This window comes from Melospiza georgiana, chromosome 7 (genome assembly GCF_028018845.1).
Source record: "Melospiza georgiana isolate bMelGeo1 chromosome 7, bMelGeo1.pri, whole genome shotgun sequence".
In the NCBI taxonomy this organism is placed as follows: domain Eukaryota; kingdom Metazoa; phylum Chordata; class Aves; order Passeriformes; family Passerellidae; genus Melospiza; species Melospiza georgiana.
The window spans coordinates 21,086,452-21,100,983 of record NC_080436.1 but is presented as its reverse complement, the minus strand read 5'-3'; the positions used below and the strand labels follow the sequence as shown (position 1 = coordinate 21,100,983).

Sequence of the window (14,532 nt, the reverse complement as noted above, 5' to 3'; positions counted from 1 at the left end):
TTCCCAGGACCGATTCCTTTGAAAACTCCCCCCTTGACTACAGATTATTTTCAATGTGAAAACTCCCCCCTTGAATACAGATTATTTTCAATGTTGCTACTTTGAGGCTATACACCTATGTGGTGCAGTTATGAAGCTGCAGACTTACAGAAGAAGGAGCGGAATGTGAGTTCTGAGGAGAGCGGATTGCAGGAGGCACGCCTCGCACCGGGCTCGAGCCGTTCCCACCTTGGTACTGCAGAGCACACAGGCACCCCAATGAGTCAATCTTCTCAAAATACATTATACATCTACTGAAAGTACACACTACACTCTACAGCTCGTCTCTACACAGAATTTTAAATCAGATTCTATTACTTTTATCAGTGCAACCTTTAGCTGCTTAAAGAACAGTGTGAAAAATAATGGGTTTTGTATTTTAGTTCAGTTCGTCTCCATCAAGAGATGACTGCATCTCTACTTCAAGGTTTAATACTGAGAAGCATACAGAAAGAAAAGAGAAGTAATCTCTCAAGAAGTCTGTCCATTATAACCAAAAATGCTGTAGCATCCAAAAAAAGCTAAAAGGATATTTTAGAAGAAAATTTTAAAACCAAAGTAAAATTTACAAAATTCTTACCTCAAAATAGTCACTAATCTTGTGACCACGTCCCCCAATATTCTTTCCTGCAATAAATACACCAGTACATTAGAATTGGTTAAATAAATTACTTGTGGAGGTGTCTCACATTTTTACATATAAAATAATTATAGTAAAATCTTATCACTTGTTAATTGGTTTTCTTTGATGTGGTAATACTTGATGTCCCTATATAGGTAATTAACAGATTCCCAAAACAAAGGGATTTGCATATTCCATTCATTGAGAAATCAGATATTAAGTCTCCCTCAATTCCTAAACCAGTTTAGAGTAGACTTTACAGAAACTCTAGACCTCTTAAAGATAACATGAAATTCATCTCTCATCCTACAGATCAAACCTTCTGTTCTAAGTCGCTCCCCTTTTCAAGGACTATTTCTAAGTATCAAATTGACCATATCTACTAACATTATGTACTCCAGGTGAGTTATCATGCCCACATATTCTGCCCAAGGCTTTTCCTAGGTGCCAGTAACAGTGAGGGCATAGAGAATGACAAGAATTTCCAGTCCTCTTAACCTGATAATGAATTGGGTAAATCACAGGGTTAACTAGGGAAATAAAACACCAGAGTTTGAGATTAGAATTTATCTTGAATGGATTGAGACTTCAGGAGAACTAACATGAATTGTATTTCTTCAACAGGAGGACCTGACCCACACCTGGCATTCCAGAGATTGCACCTATACCTTATCCAATGCACAAATGTTTTCCTCTGTTTGGCCCTAAGATGACCCATAAATCTTAAGACTGGGCTTTTCTCCTGTAGAAGTCAGACAACCTGTCAGGAGACATCTTGGAAATGGACTATTGTTCAGAGCTTTTTATTTATAGAAAGGAATTTTTGCAATATATTAGGAGGTCATTACCCATAGATCTGTAAATTTGATTTCCACTTTTTAGCAAAGATTTTCAAACTTTTCTATTGTTTCAGCCCCAATGAATTCTCTCTAGTTCAATACACCTCTGTACTGATACTGCTGCATAATGCTGTGTCACTAAGGAGTAAGATAAAAAACCAGAAACATTTGGCAGTGCTTTTTGTGTCAAGACTTTTAACAGAAAAATTTAGATAAAATAATTCCAAGACCTAGAACAGCACACAGCCAACTTCTCCAGTAGTTACTCAGTCAGTGTATGTATTGCTACTACTTCCCTCCAGAATTACTCCATAATTCTCCTAGTGATTTCTGGCCTCATGCTTAATTCTCATACCACTTTATCAAATTTGCTTTCATGCAGGTAAAAGAGACAGACTGCATTCCTCTTCAGTATAGAAAAATCTATTTGATGTCATGTTACAGAGCTCTACACTGAAGAAATATGTCAAATTATTTTGGCACAGCCAATTATGAATAGATTTACACTGATTTATACCACCTTCCAATTAGTTCAATGTTCTAAACAATCCTTTTCTTCAACATTTAAGGATTAATTTACATATTAAAAAGTCAATATCCTGGGTATGTAATACACAAGAGATTGATTTCTTGTTTCTTTTTTCCAATACAATAGGAGGTTTTTGTTGTGCTTCAGCTGTACTGTACCACTCCAAGAAGCTGCAGTTTCTTAGGCCAGCTCCTTGAGAATATTGCAGCGCAGACTACTCAGTTTTACTGCTGCTGACAGTAAAACAGTGATAAAATATTATTATCATGTTTTCTATATTAAAAATGCCAAAAAATTTCCATCATCTCTAATTTCAACACTCATTAGTAAGAGGAAGGATAGGCTACTAGAACAATGAAAATAGGAAAATTCATTCAGGTTCTTTGAACAAAGCAGGTGTCTGCAAAGTAACACTTTGGAAGAAATTAATTTTAATCAAACAACATGATTATTCTACTAATAGCATGCTGCATCACTAAGGCTTCCAGATATGGAGCCCATTGCTTTAAATCTGAAGTGAGATTTTCTAGCTCTGTTAGAATGAAAAATAAAGCTGATGCAGATGTTATCAGAACTATTTCTGCTCCCCTTCTGATGAATTTTTGTCTTGAGGCTAAATTTTCACCAGTTCTCACCCAAAAGTCAAACAAAAGAGAGGAATGACAAAAACCAAACTTTGCAAATATTAAAAATCAGTCTCATCATGATTTCCTCACCCCTTTAAACTACTACAATCTTCCACAAAAAAGGAAGAAAAAAATTAAGTTCTTATATATACCTGTAAAACAAGCACCAGATATTTTTGTAATCAGTAATCCTTTTTCCCCCTTATCTACTGAAAAGAAATTCAGACCACAAGGTATTTTGCATGAGAAGAGTTGCTGTAATTCTTATAAAGATTACAGAGTTGTATCATAGCTGTGAGTTACACATGCAGTAATTCATGATTCTTTTGGGTAATTACCAGTCCCATTCATGTTTTACTTGCCCATCCCTTCCAGTGACAAATGGGAGGGTGACAAGAATACATAACATCATCCAAAACATAACAGCCATCTTATGTAAGTGAAAATACAGAATTTTTAAGGCTTACAGTCAGAGCTGTATTACATGCAATCACTACCTAGTCAATTTACATTTTAATTTACCTTGGCTGCTTTCACTCTGAGTGTCTGCTTTTCTTTTTCTTCCTCTGGAAGGTTCTGACTGTTTCTTCTCTGGAGTCTACAAACACCAAAAAGAACATGATGCAACATAGGCTCGATTTATTTGTATTATTGCTGTATTATTATGAAATAAATTTAAATCCTCATCCATAAAACATGATTTCACAATTCAGCAGGGATGCAATTTCAGATTATAGTTAAACTAGATAATATGATCTTTGGTCAATCAGGTACAAGCTAGAAGAGGTATTTAAGAAAGTGAGAAGTAATTCTTAAATTATTTCCCAAAAGACAATTCCACATATTAATTTTGAAGCAATTACTCCTTTTCATTCATTCCAGGGTTTCTGAATACCCATTTTTGTTTCATTTATGTTTATGTTTTACCAATATCTCTGTATTTTAGTGTGGGCATTTTAAAGCTAAATACTTAAGTGAAATAATCTGATTCTTGATGGTGTTTCTACACACTGCTGTAGCATAAACACAAAGTTCCAGTACTTCAATAGGAAGCCAATAATGTTACATTTTTTTCTAAGTGTAAAAGATATTTCCAAACTAATAAAAAACTGTATAGATTTCTAGAATCTGCTGAGAATTAAAAAGAAAGAAAAAAAGGAAAAAGTAGAGAGCAAAAATTCCTCAAAACGTTAATATCTATCCACTTATCTCAAGGAAAAGAAAGAAAAGTATCAATGGAAAGTGAAAAAATAAAGATCTGTTAATGTTTCTGGAATAAATTTTTCTATACAGTTGCCTGGAAATTACAATCACTATGTACAACACAGATAACAAGTAAGGGCTGTGATCAGAAGCATCTCTAAATTACATTTGCTCCTCTTTGATCTGAGGATTCAAACCAGTTAGTCTTCCCAATTTAAATAATAAAAGCTGCTCTCATTCAGCATATTGCAGCTCTCTCTGTGTGTATTCTTCATGGTGCCTCATACATAACTGGAGGAAGCACAGGAGACATTACATGATCTATTTTACCAGTACACCAAAGTTCCTTAATAGCTCAGACTAAATCTGAGATCAGTGACAAGATGCTTCATTCTCTCATGATACCATCATTTTCTAATTTTACTGTATCTGTCATTTGGTGCTCCAAGAATGCTTTCTTAACACAGCAAATTATATCAACATTCAAATTTCAACCATCAGTAAATCATTTCAAGGACCTTTCAATTCCAAAATCTTTGTGTGGATATGCTCAAACATGAATTTACTACAAATACCCAACAGTATTTATGTTGGCAAGAACCATTTTAAGCTACCTGTGATCCCTAGAAAATTATTAGACTAATAAAAGAACAAGCAGGACAAGAAAGGTCTTCCCTACCTATACCATGTATTTTTTTAATGTGTTTTGATTCTTGTGACTAGCTTCTTAAAGATATCTTTGGGAGTTTTACAACCATAAATGTTGTATTATCAGGCTGTAAATTAAGTTTAAATTGAATATATTTTACTTTAAATAAACTTATCCAACTGACATCTGCATCTTCTACAGTGCTATCATACATTAGCAAAGCATCTAACACAGACTCCCGGAAATGGAGTTAACTCAAGACTATTGATTCTAAAAGCAGAAAGCATAGCTAAGAAATTTAACTTTAATAATTTGGAATTATTGCCAGGTAAATAGGTAACACTAAGCTACCTTTCCACGAACTAAATTGAAACTACTTAACTAAGCATTTTCATGCTACTCTTGTTTTCCAACTTTCAATTCTGCATTTACATTCTAATGTAGTAATTTTTACCTACCATATCAAGAAAAAAAGGTTTAAAAGCTAATTTTACCTACCATAGCAAGAAAAAAAGGTTTAAAATCTAATTAATGAAAAACCACGTAAGATTTCCCCCACCAAAACTAGTTTCCAGCTGCTTTGGCTTGTAAAACCAGCCATTTAAAGAGGTTTATAGTTTCAAAACTCAAGTAATTCATAAATGTCTATTTCCTTAAGCTCTTCTGATTTCTTTCAGTGTTTAATTTAACCTTCCAAACCAGAAAGTACTAGCACACTAATGAGGTTATTAATGAGGTTACTCAACAAGGTCATGTCCCCCTTTTCTAAGCACAGAATTCGCATGATAATGTACAGCACACATCAATCACTAGAAAATGTACTCCAAAATCCTTCCTAATGAATGGAGTCCTCTGAATTACAAGAAACTGAAGACTAATGGGGCTGGAGAGTATCTCCCTGATAAATGAAGACTGAAGCTACTCTCTGTAGCTGCCAAAGTATTTACATATAGCCAAGATTTAAATTAAAATCTTACTATTTCATAAGCAAGATAAAATACTTTTAAGGTTACCCAGTGCTAGATTGTAAAGTTATATTAAAGTCACACACAGCCTGGCATACTAGCAGAGCCACATACATCTTGGTCTTGATCCTACTTTTCCCCTCAATTTCAGTGTGCATCTCCAGAGTGTTCCCTTCACATTCCCAGATTTAATGTGCCACTTCATGATGAAAGCACAGAGTAATGACATGAATGCATCATCAGGGTTTGATCAGAAATTGACACTCCTGCTAGAAATTAATTTCAATGATTCTCAGATTTGCATATCTACTTTTTTTTTCTCCCAAGACCTACTGTAATACAACAGTGCTCCTCCAACATCAAATGATGGCACTGCCTCCCTAGTGAGCAAGTCTATGATTTCCATATACTACCATCATGATCATTTCCATTATGATTTCCATATACTACCATCACTGTTACTATGAAACCTTCAAGGTCATGCTATTAAAACAGACAAAAACCAGCACAACAAAGCAATCTCACAACCTGTTTGCAGTACTAAGATCTACACCTTACTTTTTATGGTACTTTAGCATATAAGTAATCAGATGTAACTTTAAAAACTGTAAAAATTTATTAACATACTTGCTATAACAATTATAATAGAGTGAATAGAACTAACAACTTCTGAAAAAGAGTCAAGAAAATGCATTTTGCTACTCAATGTAAGTAAGCCTCATCTTTCACTGTGCAATGGAGCACAGTGGACTTCGGTGCAGGGACATTTTCAAAAAAGATATGTGTTTCTATTTTAGAATACAAGTCTTAGAATATTTAAAAGACAAAATACTATCCTTACTCAGAAGCAAGACTTGAGGTTACAACACTGTGCAGAGACTTTCAAATCACATGCCTTGGAAAAGCTTTGCCTCTATATCTCATGTATAGAACTGTAAAATAATATTTTCCTACACCAAAAACTTATTACGCATGTAGTCAGTGTTCTGAGATCACTCAACTACTCATAGACATGGTTTTCTGTCAAGGAATGGCAATAATGCATCATAATCTTCAGGCTACTGCAGCACATTCCCATTCCCACACCTACATCAGAACTGCATCACTGCCCAGAGTATTTCTAGGAAAAGCCATGAATAAAAAAAACAGGCAGACAGAATCTTCTGGTTAAGAAAACAGTCTATGCAGCTGGATGCATAATCCAGCTGGGAAAGGTGAGGAGAAAAAAAAAAAACATAGCAGAGCTTTTTTCAAGAAAACAACAAGAAAAACAAATCACACATACAGAACTTTTATTTATAAGGTATCAGCTTTGGGAACCAATTAAATTCACTTGCTGACAGCCCAGTAAAAAAGCATCTTGTAGTGACTCAGCAAATGAACAATTAGGCCCCAAAGTAAAGCTCTGACGTGAAAATAACACCAAGAGCACATTCCAAATGACCATCTCGCCAGCATGACACACTGTCACACAGGGCCTAGCCTAGGCCAGAAATCCACTCTTGCTTACAAAGGATATAATCTTACCCATGCAATCTGTGACACACAGAGGCAAAACTGTCAGAGACACTCACTGGCCCTGAAATAGGTACATTCTAAGAGCTGTAGTATTAGTGCAACTATAGCAATGCTCATCACTAAGAGGAAAATATTCTACTCAAGGCAAGTCTGAGTAGAATATTTTCCTCTTAGTTATATTTTCCTCTGCACATTTAAACCTAATAAAAGCATGCATCCTTTTCTTGGATTGCAAACTGGATTTAGGTAAGAAAATATGCAGTGACAACTGCAGCTTTACAAATAAAGATGACGTCTACTAAGGATGTCTGTCCTTGGCATAAATCCCTATTTGGAAAGAAAACACAGTAAACTAGTTTCTAGAATATTTTCAAGGATTCATCCAAAGATCAGTCAAAGCTATCTGTGCTGATGAAACACTTTTTACTTATGAAACAAAAGACAGTAAACTACATAAACATTTTCAGCTCCAAAAGCTGTATCCATCCTCAGACCATGACTACATAGATAACAGAGAAGCAGCAGCAGCTACTTTCACGACCAAAAATCCAAAGAAACTCATTTCTTCCAGTCAGGAACCAGAGGCTGGTTCCTCTTCCAAGAGATAACGTCTTCCAGTAATTTATGCTCTCTGCTACCTATCTGAGTAGTCTGCATTTTACTTTAAAAGCTTCTATACAAAATAAGGCATCAAAGAAGAATAAAAATAAATTACTTGTTAGCATTAAAATTCTGAGGTAATAATGATCTGTCCCATACACTTACCTCTGATTCTTTATCACTTAAAGATCCCAAGCTTCCAAAGCTGTGATTTGAACTCTCGTTATTTGTTGAGGCCTATCAAGACAAATAAAATACTCAATATTACACACAGAATTATAAAACATAATTCACTGCTACCACTCACAGTTACAACCAGTAACAGTCATTTCATGCTCTCATGGAAAAGTTAACTATGGAACACTTGTAACTGGAAAGGGGGATAAGTTTGACAGGTGAATATTTTGACAGGGCACAGTAAATTTTGAATTTCCATTGCTTTTGAGCCAAGTAAAACCCCAGCATATTCAAAACCACTGGAGAAAGTTCTAGAGACTACTAGAATTTTTCAATTTTTGAAGAAAAAGAGGTGTTACTTAAAAAAAGGTGTTACTTTTCTGTCATGAAATAGACTTAAAAATAATCTTTGTAATAGTCTGGTTTGTCTTGGAGAAAATTAGAACCTATTGACAGTACTATTCCACATTCTTAAAACAAATTTCCCCCAGCACAATAAATTTACATTAGTCAGGGAAGAAAAAACAGCAACAGCCCCAAGTAGTGATACAGTCCCAAATTACAATATTTTTTTAGAAATTTACTAAGGCTGATTTATTCAGAGATCTTTTGAACACAGCATGTCACGAGGACATTTTAATGAGTCATCATCAGCTGAGTGGCTTTTTATTAAAAAAACCCACCAAAACTCTTATACTGATGGACCTGTCTCTTCTATATAAGAAGGCAGAACAAACACTTTGAAGTGAAGTAGTTCCAAGGCAGTTTGCTCTTGAGCATTAAATTCCAGCCTGGTATCAGTTTGCAGGAGAGTACTCATCTTTGACATCTGAATAACTAAATCATCTCTGGATTACAATGTCCAGAGAAATGTTAGTTAAACACACAAGTTTCCATGTATGTTTTCACCCCCAGGGCAGTCTCCAGTATACACAAATGCCTGTATCTTGTTCTTCCTTGTCCTGTGTCAGTATTTGGCCATCAAAGTCTGATACAACAAGAATATCGGTTACCTACAGTTGTATTTCCAACCTTGCTTACTGAAAAAGCTTGAACATAATGGGCTTTTTTACTCCCAGAAATTTCAAAACTCTTCAGCAACACATACGGTAAGGATAGCTGAGAGTCCATTTCAATTTAATTACTAGAAGTATATAATGACCCAGAGTATTTTAAAAAATAACTATTAAAGTTGCAAGCTCTGTATTGTCTTGCTAGCTTAGGAAAATCAGAATCTGGAACATGGGGATTTGGGATTGTACACAAAGAAGTTTTCTCATTTTGGCCTTCAAAGCGAAGGCAGACCAATGGATATTATATTTATACCTCCTATTTTCCCAGTTACCTCTGTACATCAGATCAAAAATGTTCTATCAGTTTTTTCAAATAAGAATCAGATAAGCCTGTCCGAACATCCCCCCCAACACTACAGAGTATATTTTTTAAAAAGCATTTTTCTCCAAACACAGCCCAGATCAGCTACTACACTTCACATTATCAGCATGGATACACTGAATGGTCACAAGCAAAAGAAATACAAACAAAACTGATGGAATTGTGTTTTTACTGATGGTGTAACAAATCACAGGACTAGAAGGTAAGAATAACAGTGTCTTAGATGAGCATCTGCACCTGTAAGAAACAGTGGTAACAGTATCTTCTGCAAACATTTATCAAAGCATTTGGTAGTATTAAAAAACACCACTCCATCTAGATATCCATTTGGAAACCAACTGGATGAGATACAAATCTTGGAATGCATCAGGGACAAGAAATATATTTTTTCCATGGCAGAGTGAAAAAGGAAATTGTTTTAAATTTCTTTTTCTGGCTAACTTGGATGAACAAACTGAGAATGTGAAAGTGGAATGTAATTTGGCTAACAGCTGAAATCAGCTGAACAACAGACAACAAGAAAAAGACTTCAATAGATTTATGTAAATGGTAAGCAGTGACTCACAGGGAATCAAATTTTAAAGAGGAGGAACCCCAAGAAACCCGACAATGCCTTTAAAAAAATGTATTACACATACAGCAGCAGACAGATTATGAGGGAAAATTTGCAACAAAGCAATGGACCGAAACAGCTGTATCAAAAAGTAAAAGTTCAATGAAGTTAGAAGTACAGATTTAGTAATAAAAAAGGATAAATAGTAATGTGAACTATGAGCAACTACCTGAGCTATTAAAATGAGTTAATTAATTAGGGGAGTAAGCAGTACTAGAGAATCCAAGGAATAAATAAACAAAACAGGCCAGAATCATTGTGTTTGTCTCTTTCTAATTTTAAGCATGATATGGCAAATATACAATTTTGCAAGTATAATGAGAAAACAATTAGACAGTGCATCAATGTCACTGTGTCAATCCAACCTCATTTCTTCCCCTGACTATTTAACTAATTTCTTGTTTTAAATGATAGTAACAAGTTTGTGATCTTTTTACAATTTTGTGACATTTACCTTCACGTCACTGTCCAAAGCAAATTATGATGCAAGATCACTATATAATAATTTCAATTCTGTGTAGTTTGTTCACAGCCATTGATACATGACACGTCTTCAGAAATTCCAACAATGTCTTCTATCAAGAAGTATTTGGTTCTGTAATCTATACTGGTAACTAAAACACAGCATAGGAAGCTAAAAATACTACAAGTTTGTGTAAAGCACTTAAAACATGAGGGCACTGCAAACAGTTTGAAACAGAATTCAGAAGTAATTTAGTCATGAGGGAAACACACCTAAAACATTAGTATGACACCTTTTTAATGTCTGTCTATTAAGTACTATACTTGATGGAGAACATTCCAATGCACAAATACAAAATGGAGTACCTCTGGCTAGGCAACAGAATTGCAGCAATCAGTCTTGGAAGCTGAAGTTAGTAACTTGAACAGAATATGCAACAAAGACAAAATTATTTTGCAGATGTATTAACTGAAAGGAAATATACAACATATGGAAAGTAATTATTCAGTGTTCATAAGGCTCTTCCTAAAGTGCTGCATCCTGGCTTAGATATTAAAAGACAGGAATTCTAGAATGAAAGTAAGAGAAACGGACATAATGTCTAGAAATGTTGAAATTTTTTTTTATCTATATGTACTAATCTTCAAAAAATTTTAATACTAAAACAGATGTCACACACTACTACTCTGTAAGTAGATGGTCATCTGCAGCAGAGACAACTCCACCTAAATAATGGGAAAATCTTTCATCTCTGATCACATGTGCACTACAGCAAAGCCACTAAAGAGCCCGTATAAGGTCATTCTTCGGTGTTTTTAAGAACAATTCAACATCCATGTCACAGAAAGGTTCAAGATAAACAATCCTATCTCAAAGCAAAATAACAGACAAGAGGGATTTTTCTGAGAGTCTCTTCCAAGCCACTGCTTTTACAAGTAAATAACATTAACAGTGTGAAAATGAGATGGTCTGAGATAAATTAGCATTTCAAAATGGCAGATCTGAATGACTGCTCTTAGGACTTACTTTAGCTCCAACACTGCAACTTCCAGTACTCCCAGTGCTGCCACTTACTACTCCCGTGAATCTTGCCTCTAACAATTCTTGTCTTCTTGGGTCCAGGCTATGAAGTTCATCCATTGCTCCTAAAAAAATACATATATAAATTCGTTATATTTCCTAATATTTGCAGTGGAACATTTCACAAACAAGCCAAGCATATCACTGGCCTATGCAAACAAAGGATTTGTACCCTCAACTTGACAATGACACACCACCTGTTACCTAATAGCCAAAGCACTCAAGGAATTACAAAAATGTTGTGGCAAGTTCTGCATATCAGAATAGCTTTGTCAATTCTCGTTGAAAATGAGAACCTGTTAGAGGCATGGAAGAGACATAGAGCCTGCAGTATGCAATACGCCAACCCGGCAATTATTTATAGATTAAAAACTAGCTGACAGGAAAAAAGTGCTTTCCAGCATAAAACCTCCCAATTCTGCAATATATTCTGCAGTGCTCTTGTTTTCTGTATTTTTTAAATGCTAGACTGTCAGTGTCAAAGATAAACAAGCAGGAATTACAGGAGGGAAAATGGAAAATCAGAAGGTAGATTGCAGTCCTCAACCCATGCACAGGAATGCAGTGTTACATGGAGGTCCAAAGGTCAGAGAAAAAAGGAGCAGGATCAGCAATGAAAAAGGAACCCGGAATAACAGAGACCCTTGCAGAGGTGATGGCTTCAACAGAGCCCTGTAAATGGAGTAAAGCAGTGCTGCTGGCATCTGCAGGGAAAGTTAGGTGGAAGGAAATGGAGGAACAAAAGGAGTTTCTGATGAGCTCAGCCTACATGAGTAGGCTGCAACATGATGTGCAGCTTCCTAATTTGTATTTAAATCACTTATGGCTGTTTAATGAGTCTGAAAGATGATGTAGACAAATAAGTCTTTTGTATTTACACAAACTGCATTCTGTGTTTTTTACCTTTTCATCTACTTGAACATTCAGTTTATCTTCGATTGGAAACATTTCAGTTGCTTTATTTTAAATAAAGATATTTCACATTGAAGTCTTAATGCACTATTGTAATAGCACATCCTTCAAGTACCACATAGTAAAATAGCCTCATTTTTTTCCAACTAAGACACAACAAGCTGGTGCTTTTCAGTCCCAAAGGACAACACAGCAGTTCACCAAAGAACAGTGCCATGAAAAAAAGTTTTTGAAACTTTGTTTTTGTGAAAATTAGTTTTTAAAGTTTAACTGCTGCTATAAACCTCAACCCATTAGCTTAACATTCTAATAAATGCATCAATGTACCTTCCCCCTTGCTATTAATAAGTCAAATGGCACTTTCTTATGGGACTCTTGAGTATCTCAAAATCTTCAGCATCCAAGCCGTAGACAGACCTTTCTGACATTTTGGCCACTCCTGGGCATAGAGCTAACCCCTCTGGCAGGGAAAGCACTGCTTCTGCTATTTGCCTAATTCCAGTTGCCCTTGCTCCTGTAGGAAGGCAGATGATAGAAGTGAGGTATAGCAAGCTCCTTTACCATGGGAACTGCTAACAGACCTCCTCCAATGGAAGAAAATCACACCAAGACATAAACAGCTGGGAAGGAAACATTCAGGAAATGTTTGTGGCAGAATCTTTTGAAAAATCAAACTATGAGTGGCAGGTTGGAGACACCATATTTTGTTAGTACACCCAAGTGCAGGCATATATAGAGCTGGAGACTCTTCTCCAACAAGGCAGGGGAATGACACAGTTTGAAACTGCAGCTGCCTTCTCTGCAGCTGTAACGCTACTATTGAACTTGCATAGTAAAAAATTCTCAAATTTCTACATCCTTTGGATTGTAAACTCCCTGGGTTTAAAACTGTTTGTGTATATACATGCATGCTGAGTGCAGAACAATCAGGAATCCTCTTTAAACTCTTGCTCCCTAAACTGTGCTTGTGTACTGCTTTCAAGCATTTCTACAACAAATTGAACACTTACATGCATAAGAAATATTTCTTACATTAATGGACTGTGCAGTAAGGATATATTGTTTTTAGCAGATATGTTCAGCATATCTTCCCCAGTATGTATGGATATAATCCATACCTTAATGGGAAAGTATTGCTCTGAAAAAGCATAAGGAATTAATCACAACAGATTTGTCAGAAAAGTTTAAATTATTACTATTTTGCTTTATAACAATAGAAGTTTCTAAGGGTATGTCACTGAAAAAAAAGCATTTTACTTTAGCAAAGTAAACCATTTAATGCAGCAGGTCTAGCAATATTTTGATTTATTAGCCTATTTGATAGTTACTGCTTGCAAAAGTTCAGTGATCACTTAAAATTACTGATATAACTCCAGCAATTACAAAACCATGTGTACATTACAGATAGATAGATACAATAGATACTACCATACCTTACATTGTTTATTTTATGAAATGTGGGAGAGCAATAATCACTGTGGATAGCTAAGGCTCACCTGAAGTACCACAGGTCTCATGTGCTGTGTTTAGACACTAATGCACTAAAGAGATCACCACCCCTGGGTTAACTCACCAGTCAGAATGGTGATGTAGCATGCAAAGGGACAACCCACAGCACAGATAAAATACAACACTTTCTTTTTCTGCTCAAATTTTGGAGTCTACACACACTAATGAATGCACTGCATTCTCTTCACTACTACTGCTGAAGTGGTTTTTTTGCTATTATGTTAGGGGGTTTGTTTTGGTTTGGGTTTTGTTATTGTTAAATATTCACAACTGAAAAGCAACACGCATTCTGCTATCTTTGTGATTTAAAGGACAAGACAGAAAAGCTGGACTCAAACCTTATTTTCTCAAAGAGAAATCCCAGGAAGGATCCCAAGAACTGCCTTCCTCATTCATATCGTAATTTAAATATACCATCCACATCCAAACACACAGCTGTTTTATCAAGAACAAGCAGCTCTGTACCTTCACTTCTCAGCACAAGTTACCTACTTTTAAAGGTTTCTAAAAAGGCAGCTTTAAAGGTACTGGCAATTTTAAAATGTGAGGGACAACATTCACGTGAGGGACAATTCTTTTTTAAATTACAAAAATTACATATTAAATTTAAGGGACATATAACTTTTTTTAAGCATTAGACTTTATAAACTCTCCTGCTCACAGAATGTCTTGCTATCCACAAGACTGACATAACTTACAGTCCTGAAAATATACCCAGACTTCTTATTTGAACTAATGTCCTACACCTTCCTACACCTGAAGGCCAACTCACTAACTCAAGGGAGATCCAATC

At 35.5% G+C, this 14,532-nt stretch overlaps 1 protein-coding gene across 3 annotated transcripts in view; it reads right to left on the bottom strand.

Moving 5' to 3' along the window:
* Positions 1 to 14,532, bottom strand: part of TLK1 (tousled like kinase 1) — a 68,746-nt gene that overhangs the window by 31,370 nt on the left and 22,844 nt on the right. For all 3 annotated transcript variants that reach the window (XM_058028144.1, XM_058028145.1, XM_058028143.1), the window contains exons 2-6: positions 11,265 to 11,383; positions 7,756 to 7,827; positions 3,178 to 3,253; positions 620 to 666; positions 149 to 235 (exon numbers count right to left, since the gene is read on the bottom strand). In XM_058028144.1, the coding sequence (XP_057884127.1) occupies positions 149 to 235; positions 620 to 666; positions 3,178 to 3,253; positions 7,756 to 7,827; positions 11,265 to 11,378 (396 nt within the window). In that variant the 5' untranslated portion in view covers positions 11,379 to 11,383. The remainder of the gene's footprint in view (positions 1 to 148; positions 236 to 619; positions 667 to 3,177; positions 3,254 to 7,755; positions 7,828 to 11,264; positions 11,384 to 14,532) is intronic.